General features: G+C 57.8%; 1 protein-coding gene across 5 annotated transcripts; it reads right to left on the bottom strand.

Moving 5' to 3' along the window:
• Window positions 1–900: 900 nt before the first annotated feature.
• On the bottom strand, window positions 901–8,220 carry TAFAZZIN (tafazzin, phospholipid-lysophospholipid transacylase). 5 transcript variants are annotated; one of them, XM_017338558.4, is made up of 10 exons: window positions 7,733–8,220; window positions 7,466–7,594; window positions 6,552–6,597; window positions 6,241–6,326; window positions 2,928–3,008; window positions 2,798–2,839; window positions 2,498–2,560; window positions 2,308–2,360; window positions 1,834–1,911; window positions 901–1,764 (listed from the first exon to the last, which is right to left on the bottom strand). In XM_017338558.4, exons 1-10 carry the CDS (start codon window positions 7,839–7,841, stop codon window positions 1,429–1,431), a joined length of 1,023 nt encoding a protein of 340 aa, XP_017194047.2. In that variant the 5' UTR covers window positions 7,842–8,220; the 3' UTR covers window positions 901–1,428. The 5 variants fall into 5 exon arrangements, with proteins under 5 accessions (XP_017194047.2, XP_017194048.2, XP_017194050.2 ...); XM_017338559.4 differs by having other exon boundaries at window positions 901–1,755; XM_017338561.4 differs by having other exon boundaries at window positions 7,761–8,220.
• Between the last annotated feature and the right edge of the window lie 1,827 nt (window positions 8,221–10,047).

Genomic DNA, 10,047 nt, shown 5'->3' with positions numbered 1-10,047 from the left:
ATCACAGCCTGTTGCCAGTCAGGCTCCGTTGTCATGTGGTTTCCAAAGCCATCCAATCACAACCTGTTGCCACGCGGTTTCTGTTGCCAGCAGCCATCTTGGCATGGCCTTCTCATTCCACCTCAGCTACCCTGGATCCATCTGCTCCCATCCGGGGTCCCCAGCTCAACCTGCGTGTCCCCTTGCCACCTCCTAATCACAGCTCATGGCCAGCAGTTCCCTGGACCTTTCAGGAGGTCCCACCCTGTGAACCAGCACAGGATTGAATTGATTCATCACACTGAGGGCTCTCTGGACTATGGCCCCAACCTATCTGGTTAGCTTTGCTTGTTTTTGTTTTAATTCTTTGGAAAGTGAGGGAGGGTGGGCAGGGCAGGAGCGGGGGCTGGGGGGAGGAGACTGACTGTTTCCCATCTGCTGATTCACTCCCCAAATACCCACAACAGCCAGGGCTGAGCCAGGAGCTGGGAACTCCATCCAGGTGTTCCACATGGAGGATGGAGACCCAAGTACTTGAGTCATCACTACTGCCTCACAGGGTGCACATCAGCCAAAGCCACATCAGAATCCAGGGCCAGAACTCAAGCCCAGGCCCTGTACCATGGCATGTGGGCAGCCCAAGCAGCGTGCTGACCACTCTGTCACACACCTACCCCTAACTATCTTTGGGTTTTGAAGCAAGTTTCTTACCCTTGCTTGTCCCCTTCTCGAAATGAGATTAATGCCTACTTAGGGAAGGTTGTGATGGGGACTACAGACAACAAGTGACACTGTAAGAAACCAGCACACCGTGAGAGTTCAATGGCCATCTGCTCAAGAGCTCTCGCCATGTCCAGGGCGCTAAGGCCTAGCTGGTCACCTCCCTCCCCTGTCCCTTACAGAGAGGCTATAGGCACAACAGCACAATACAGTTGCTTTATTGTCTTACAAATGTGGAAACCCAGGCCCCAGGACACAAGTGATGCCAGGGGGCAGAAAGGATGGAGAAGCCATGGGTCCTGGCGTGGAGACGAGCGGACAGATGTCAGGCCCTCGCTGCAGGCTCCCTTTGGCAAAGGGTTGTTCTTTCTGCCTGCAGCCCACCTGAGGCCGGGCCCTGTCCAGGGCCAGGCCCTGCAGGTGGGGGGAAGCCTGGGCAGGAAGAAGACATGTCTGACAACCATCCCTGAAGAGGTAGTGAGCAGCTCCCAGATCAGTTCAGGGCGGGCGGACAGGAGCTAGGCCGAGGGGCCTTATGGGCCACCCACTCCCCACACAACTGCTTGTCCACTGGCATGCTGCGCTCCCTCCTGATGCAAGCACCGGAAGAGAGCATCTGAACGCGAGAAGGAAGGAGGCCTCTTCCTCCCTTCTCAGCCACGTGGGAGGAGCAGCTGAGGCCCTTCCTTTAACCAGAGGGGCACCCGGTAGGGTTACAAACCAATCTGCCTAAAAGCCACATTGAGCTAAAAGCATCAACCCATTCATCCGCTCCAGCCGCGGGGGGAAAATCCAAAAGGCAGCACTGAGAGCCAAGTGGACTGGGGCAGGGGTCCCCCTACTGCCTCTTCCCGAGACGTGGGAGACCCAGCTGCTCCTCAGGCCTGAGAGGAATCCAGGACCAGGGCCCGGACAGGCAGGGCCTATCTTCCAGGCTGGAGGTGGTTGTGGAGCTGCTCTGCCTGGGTCTTTAGGCGCTGGAATTCCTCCTGAATGAAGTCGGTGAGGGCTTTGCGCATCTCCACCTGATGACAAGGACACGGTCGGCCCGCACCCCTGAGGGAGCTTGGCCAAGGCGCCGTGTGAGACCAAGGGGCTTGGGAGGGCTGAGGACAGCTACGGGAGGAAACTCACTGCTGACTTGTTCTCTGCCCTGAGCCGCTCAAGCACAGGCAGTGCGCTGAAGGGCTTCCCAATCAGCACGGTGATTTTCTGTGGATGACAAGGAGCAGGCCGAGTGTCTGCAGCCCCAGCCCAAACAATCTGGGGACCCAGAAGCAAGACCTGGCCTCGACATGCTGCATCTCCTTCGCAGCCACACTTCCTCTTTCCAGGGCGCTGCTGGGCTCAATGGCATCCAGGCCAGCCTACTCCGGGGATCCATCCTGCAGTTAACCTCTCCTATCTGGGCCCCAGAGCCCACACCTGCCCCAGCCTCATTTCCTCTGCCCTCTGCCAGGAAGTCCCTGTCTATGGCCCACTCGGTAACCTTGCTGAAGCCTAAGTTCAGCTCCTCCCGACGCGAGCTGTGTGGTGCTGAGTGGGGGCCCAGGGCAGATGGCGGATAGCCAGACAAAGACACACAGAAGGTCAGCAGTCCCTACTTACCTGTCCGAAGCGGGGGAAGTAGGGTGGGCTGTTAGGGAGGACGTCGTTCATTCCTGCAGCACAGTGGATAGAGGCCAGACATGGGGTGCAGCAGGGTGCCCTGGGACCAGAGGGAGCCCTCCCCGCCATACACTGGCACCCTCCCAAACACCGCTGAGGGCAGTCCCTCTCCTGCCCGCTCCCGGCTCACCAACATGCCACAGCGGCAGGATGATGGGGTTCAGATGACACTCGGCAATCAGCCGCCCGATTCCTGACCGGGGGAGGGGCAGACACATTAGCATGAGTGGGGACAAGCTTCCACGGCAGTCTCCAGCCACTGCCATCCTGCTGGCCCCCAGTTAAAACCACTTCCCGTGGGCTGGTCCTTGTCTTGGCACCTGTCCCCTTCTTGCTGGCCCCAACACATCCAGCCAGAGGCTAGGAACCAGGAGCCTCAAGGCCATCTCGGGCCAGAAGGATGGCCATGGCCAGGGCCCACAGCCCTTACCCCACTTGAAACGCAGGAACTCGGAGCTCATGTTCACTTTCCCTGGTGAGAGAGTGCAGAGACAAGTCCTGGTGGCTGGTCCTGCCCACACTGAGGAGGGGCGGGCCTCAACCCAGCCAGCCCTGCTGACCTTCCGGGAAGATGTGCACCCAGTCCCCGTGGTTGAGCTTCTCCAAAATAAAGTCCATCCCCTTCTGGTAGACGCCATCTCCTGCGGAGAAGAGGCCTGTCACCATCAGTCCCATTCTCGGCCCCCTCACTGTGCCGTGCACGTCGGCGTCTGCCAGTGGCTGCCTCCAGGGCTGGCTCTGTGTCCCACCCACTGTGACCCTTGACGTCCTTGGCTCAACAACATGCTCTGAACCTCCAAGTGAGGGCGGGCGTTTGGCCTAGCAGCTAACACACAGGCTAAGTCGCCGTGTCCCGTATCAGACTGCCTCGCTGTGAGACTGACAGAGTCTGGCCCCTCACTCTAGCTTCCTGCCACTGCAGATTCTGGGGGGCAGCAGCGACGACTCAAGTGACTGAGTTCCTGGACTGAGTCCCCAGCTCCCAGCTCCACCCTGGCTGGGCCACCGCAGGCATGTGGGGAGTGAACCAGCAAATGGGAGCTCTCTGTCTCTCTGCTTCTCAAATGCCTTTTTTTTTAATTTGAAAAACCTTGAAGTACCCGTCACACACAAGGTACCGTCATCTCTAACCATCTCCTACTGAAGTTCTTCTCCCTGCGTCTGACTGTCTCACCGGCTCACCCACATACACCCACGTATCATCCATCCTGTCACATACCCCCAGATTCCCAGGTCCTCTCTCCCCAGCCAGGCCCACAGTTGCCACTCTACTGCTCTCAGAGTCCTCCTTCCTCTCGGATGCACCACCCCGAGGGTGACCCTCCCGTGCATGATCCCTGCCCTTGACAGCACTGCTAGATCAAACCAAGTGCATTCACTCAGGCCCCAGAACCTAGGCAGCAACCCTTGCCTGGGGTCTCGGCCACTTCCCCAAGCCACTCTTCACAGGCACCCCTGAAAACCAGATCCTCCTCTAGGGAGGTCTCTTGGGAAAGGGAGGACAGACAGCGAAACACATGGCATCATCAAGAGCTTGGGAAAAACCGAAACTGGCTAGACTGAAGAAAGGGGAGTTGAGCTGCCCCTGGAGCCAGCAACCTCCCACCCTGGGGAACCCTGTGACCATGGCACTGGCCCCAAGAGAAGGAAATGCCTCACATGCGGCGTTCGCTCACAGTAAGTGCACAGTCATGACCTCACAGATGGAAAGGTACCCACACATGGACAGAAACAGAAGAGAGGCCGAGGGAGAGGCTGAAGAAACGGGGCAGAGTAGGTATCCTCATAAGGTGACAAGTGAAGAAGCCCCGTCTCACACAGACATTGCAACTAATGCACTAAGAAAGGGACTTTTAACCTGTTCTCTGCCATGCTGATTCTTTGTAAAGTGCTAGTTAGGGATCCAGGAGTCCCAAGCCAACCCAAACAGGGACCTGATCTGACAACTCACTCAGGAAAAATGGTGGGAGCCAGAGCCTTCTTGGGACACGGTAAGAGCAGTGGCTTCCTCATTTGGGATCACAGTATATAGTAGGTGTGGCCTTCATAGGTATTGATCCTTCTCTGCGAAACCCACTTGAAATGAGGGTTTAAAAGAATTGGAGATATGGGGGCTAATACTGTGGCGTGATAAGTTAAGCCTCCGCCTGTGGAGTCTGCATCTCATATAGGTGCCAGTTCTAGTCCTGGCTGCTCCTCTTCTGATCCAGCTCTCTGTTGTGGCCTGGGAAAGCAGAGGATGATGGCCCAAGTCCTTGGGCCCCTGCACCCATGTGGGAGATTTGCAGGAGGCTCCTGGCTCCTGGCTTCACATAGGCCCAGATTCAGCCATCCCGGCCATGTGAGGAATGAACCAGTGGATGGAAGATAGATCTGTCTCGCCTCTCTCTCTGAATCTCTGCCTCTGAAATAGATAAATTAATCCTTAAAAACTTGGAGACATACTTCATAATTTCTACGTTTTGTGAATGTTCTTCCTTCCTTTCTTTCTATTTGTTTGAAAGGCAGAGTTAGAGAATGAGGGAGAGACAGAAAGATCTTCCAGTCATTGCTTCACTCCCTAGATGGCTGCAACGGCCAGGGCTAGGCCACACCGAAACCAGAAGCCTGGAACTCCATCCCGGTCTCCCACGTGGGTGGCACAGTCCCAAGTACTGGAGCCATCATCCACTGCCTTCCCAGACACACTAGCAAGGAGCTGGATCAGAAGCAGAGCAACCAAGACTTGAACCAGCACTCATGTGGGATGCCAGTGCTGCAGGCAGTGGCTTAACCCATGGCTTAAAGTGCTGTGCCACAATACAGGGCCCTTGCGAATGCTATTCTTCTCTCTTGTGTAAAATCACTAATACTTAACAATCACATAATGTCTATGCTTGGGGAAAAAGGGAAATTGGGGGGGGGGGCACAGAAGCCAAGTGTGCCACACACTGCCTTTGCTTGAAACCTGTGTAACCAGATCTTCGCTACACAGCAAATGAGTCAGAAATAACTGCTCCCTGCCCCTTCTCTGACTACAGGTGCTGGAATGAAGAGCCCACTTCTGTCTTTAATTAGACAATAAAGCCTAGATACAGAGCAAAGAGAAAAACAAGATACAAACAGAAGTAGCCAGGGGAGGTCTGTGAGGGTGCTGCCCGGAGGAAGGGAGACTTAGGGATGGGGGGGGTGGTCAATGTCCAAGTCCCCCCTCTCAGAGCAGGACAGGGCAAACGGGCCACAGCCTTCCACACGGTGGCAGGAAGAGAAACCGTGTCTGCGAGGAGAGGCCGCCCTGCCCTCCAAGGCGACGACAGCTCACTCTTGCGACTCTCACCGCATGGGAAGGCTCCTGGGGGCTCAGCAGCAGCTTCCGTGCTGCCACACATCCGAGTTTGCTCCTTTCCTCTGCGACAACTGCCTCCTGCCAACTCGGTGGCGTCCCCCTCCCACGGTGCCTGGAAATGCCACCGTGGACTCCTCCCTCCCTCCCTCCCTCTCTCTCGGAGCAGTCAGTCTCAGACCCACTCACTCCACAAGCCTGTCTGTTTCCCCAGAAAGCCAACTCTGTGACACATGCTACCACTGTCACTGATGACAACTGGGCACCACAAGTCTCTCAGCTACTTTCCTGGGAGAAGGGCTGTGCCTAAGGCTTCCTGGAATTCCCGTGCCAGAGCTCTGGGTCCGGACCACCCTTGAACTGGGGCAGAGAACCGAGGGCTCACCAGGAAGCCATCTGTCTGCCAGCAGCCTGCACTACCTCTGGCGGTCACCCAGTGGTTCTCCTGCCTCCCAGGCCGCCTCTCACATACGGGGCTCTCTACAACAAAGGCCTGGGCCTCTGGCCTCCTGGACAGCTCGGCAGAAGCGCCTCCAGGAGGGGCAGCTCACCTCGGCACACAGGCACACACTTGCCCAGGCTGAAGAAGCGGGAGTGCAGCTCCTTAGTGAAGCAGATGTCTGCAGCCGCAGGGGTCCTGCAGCGGGGACAGATGCAGTCACCCCTGCCTCCCAGCACCTGCCCACCCCACCAGCCCCAGCACATGGGCATGCTGAACAAAGACCCCGGAGGAGAGCCTGCAGGGCCCCACCCCAGGCCCCGCCTGACTGCTCACGCTGCCTCCTGGGCAGAGCAAGAGGGCAGCCGTGGGCAGACGAGTGGGGCCTGCTGGGCTCGGCGCAAGGGGCCCCTTCCTCCTCACCAACGCATCAGCTTCAGGTTCCAGATGTGCTGGAGTTTCAGGATCCCTGGAGAAGGAGAGGAAAGCCTTCGCACTCGCACGTCCCTTTTCCCCAGGGAGTGCCTATCTGTGTCAGGTCATTGCAGGGAGAGAGGACAAATGCCGCAGCACGACCACTTCCCTACAGCCCAAAGTGACGCTCTCCAATCCTTGGGTTGGACCCCCAAAGGCCCCCCAGCTCCTTCCTCTTCGGCCACTCCGCACATCTCACTAATGCTTGTGTCTAGTCTGCATTCGGACAATACCCACTCTGCGCCTCCCGCTTCACCACCACAGCCACCAGCCCAGCCCAGGCTGCAGGGCAGCAGCAAGGCCTCCTCCGGGGCCGCCTATGATCCCCCTGTGGCATCCCACACGCCATTCTCCACCCGGAGGCCGGAGTGAGCTCTAACCCGACCAGGGGGCTCCACATGGACTCCACTTCAGCCATGCAGGTCCTGGGCAACCTCGCCCTCCCTCCCCCGCCACCCCACTTCTGGAGATGAGCAACCTCCCGTGAAGTCAGCAAAGCAGGTGCTTCTAGGTGCGGCAAGTGGAATCCCAAATGGGGGCTGGCTGAAGGGTACAAACTCAGCCAGGGGCAACCTGGAACCAGGACAAAGGGCCTACAGCCCCTAGGCTGCAGCTTCCCTGACAGGATTCCCTGAGGTGAGTACTCCCAAGAACCTGCCGGACTTTCACCAGCAGAGAGAACAGACGGCTCCAAAGGCCATGACGTCAGAGTAAAGAAACCGCTGGACCTTGCTCTGTGGCTGTTTCCTCATTCCTTCGAAATCTCTGAAGCCCTCGCTAAATCATGCTCCCTGGGAGGTCCTGACGGGACCATGGTGCCAGTCAGTCCCAGCCTCTCCACGCCCAGCCCACTGGTCGGGTACCCCAGAGATGAGGGTCATCCATGCAGGACTGGTGATTGGAGACGGTGATGAGGGGCGTGGCAGGCCCTCTGTTCTCGATGAGCTCGTACAGCACCTCCTTGTTGTGCACGGTGAGGTGGTTCATGTACTCTGGGGGGACAGGACGATGTCAGCCCCCCTCTTCCCACTAGGCCCAAGGCTAGCACCCTGCCAGCGCCCCCACACCCCCAACTCTGGCCGGGCATGGGAACCCGAGACAGACCCGGCCGCAGCCTCGGGCCCACTCACTAGTCCAGAAGCAGCTGTAGGTGCCCACCAGGCCCATGACGACACTGCTGGCCAGGGTCCAGGTGAGCCGCGGCACTGCTGGGAACGGCCATTTCACGTGCAAGGGCATCTCCCTCGGCCGGCCCGCCCCCGCCGCCCCCAGCGGCCCGACGCTCCCCCGGCCACGGTGCAAGCCCGTGGGGCCGCTCTGGGGGGGAGGGGGTCTGGGTCCTCAATTGCTTCAGAGAAGGGGCTCTGATTGGCTCGCGCACAGGTGGTTCGACCAAGGTCACTTCGTGGTCAGGCCAGTGCAGCGCCCGCCCCCGCTCTCTCGCTAAGGAGGAGACGCAAGCGAGCTCCGAAGCCGGGGCCGCAGTGAGGAGCAGGGCAGGGGTCGCCGACCGCCTGCAGCGGCAGCGCGCGGCCCGCGCACCCGCCGGAAAGCGGGCCCGCTACAACACCCGGCTCCCTGCCGACTGTCGCAAAACGCGCCGGAGCCGCTTGACGGCAGCGGGGGCGGGCCCACAGCCCCTGACCCCGCCCCCGTCCCGCCCCTCCTTCCCGGAGTACTGGTTCGAGACCGCCAGCGGCCGAACTTCCGTTTTCTCTTCAATTCCTCATGAGCTGTGCAGCACGAGTGTTTGAAGTCACTCAAAGCCTAGGCTGTCGGAGCACTTTTACCTTATTTGAGCTTCTCCCCTTTATTTTTATTGCGTTAAATTCTCATGATATAGACTCTCATGGCTGTTGCAGGCTTTTGGGGAATGAACCAGCAGATGGAAGATTGCTCTCTCTGTCTCTGTCGCTCTGTCTGTCCCTCTCTCTTTCACTTTGCCTTTCAAATAAGTAAATCTTTTAAAAAAGAAGTAACCATTTTATAGTATTTTATATCATATTAATGTAATTTGTATTTTAAAAAAATGTATTTATTTGAAAGGCAGAGTTACAGATAGAGAGAGAGGTCTTCCATCCACTGGTTCATTCCCCAGTTGGCCACAACAGCTGGAGCTGCGCCGATCCAAAGCCAGGAGCCGGGAGCTTCTTCCGGGTCTCCCACGTGGGTGCTGGAGCCCAAGGACTTGGGTCATCTTCCACTGCTTTCCCAGGCCACAGCAGAGAGCTGGATCGGGAGTGGAGCAGCCAGGTCTCGAACCTGCACCCAAATGGGATGCCGGCACTGCAAGCAGCGACTTTACCCACTATGCCGTGTTACGTCACCTCCTTAATGTAATTTTTAAAAAAGATCTATTTATTTGGAAGGCAGAGTGACACACAGAGAGATTTTTTTTTTTTTTTGACAGGCAGAGTGGACAGTGAGAGAGAGAGACAGAGAGAAAGGTCTTCCTTTGCCGTTGGTTCACCCTCCAATGGCCGCCGCGGCCGGCGCGCTGCGGCCGGCGCACCGCGCTGATCCGATGGCAGGAGCCAGGAGCCAGGTGCTTATCCTGGTCTCCCATGGGGTGCAGGGCCCAAGCACCTGGGCCATCCTCCACTGCACTCCCTGTCCATAGCAGAGAGCTGGGCTGGAAGAGGGGCAACCGGGACAGAATCCGGCGCCCCGACCGGGACTAGAACCCGGTGTGCCGGCGCCGCTAGGCGGAGGATTAGCCTAGTGAGCCGCGGCGCCGGCCCGAGAGATTTTTTTATTTTTTTATTTTTTTATTTTTTTATTTATTTTTTTTTTTGACAGGCAGAGTGGACAGTGAGAGAGAGAGACAGAGAGAGAAAGGTCTTCCTTTTGCCGTTGGTTCACCCTCCAATGGCCGCCGCTGCAGCCGGCGCACCGCGCTGATCCTGGCAGGAGCCAGGAGCCAGGTGCTTTTCCTGGTCTCCCATGGGGTGCAGGGCCCAAGCACCTGGGCCATCCTCCACTGCACTCCCTGGCCATAGCAGAGAGCTGGCCTGGAAGAGGGGCAACCGGGACAGAATCCGGCGCCCCAACCGGGACTAGAACCCGGTGTGCCGGCGCCGCAAGGTGGAGGATTAGCCTATTGAGCCACGGCGCCGGCTCCCGAGAGATTTTTTTAAAGATGTATTTATTTTTATTTGAAAGAGTTACACAGAGAGAGGAAAGGCAGAGAGAGAAAGGTTCTTCCATCCGCTGGTTTACTCCTGAATTGCCCACAACAGCCGGAGCTGCACCGATCCGAAGCCAGGAGCCAGGAGCTTCTTCCGGGTCTCCCACTTGGGTGCAGGGGCCCAAGTACTTGGGCCATCCTCCACTGCTATCCCAGGCCATAGCAGAGAGCTGGATCAGAAATGGAGCAGCTGGGACTAGAACTGGCACCCATATGGGATGCTGGTGCTTCAGGCCAGGGTGTTAACCTGCTGCGCCA

This window comes from Oryctolagus cuniculus, chromosome X (genome assembly GCF_051225735.1).
Source record: "Oryctolagus cuniculus isolate XC-2025 breed Fujian yellow rabbit chromosome X, ASM5122573v1, whole genome shotgun sequence".
Lineage (NCBI taxonomy): Eukaryota > Metazoa > Chordata > Mammalia > Lagomorpha > Leporidae > Oryctolagus > Oryctolagus cuniculus.
Note: the sequence above shows the minus strand (reverse complement) of the source record. Positions and strands in the feature narration are given on the sequence as shown.

Coding starts and splice junctions, on each gene's coding strand:
- TAFAZZIN (XM_017338558.4), bottom strand. CDS start 7,841: ATGCCCTTGCACGTGAAATGGCCGTTCCCAGCAGTGCCGCGGCTCACC. Junction 7,595..7,732: donor CTACAGCTGCTTCTGGACTA/GTGAGTGGGCCC, acceptor CTGTCCCCCCAG/AGTACATGAACCACCTCACC. Junction 6,598..7,465: donor GGATGACCCTCATCTCTGGG/GTACCCGACCAG, acceptor CTCCTTCTCCAG/GGATCCTGAAACTCCAGCAC.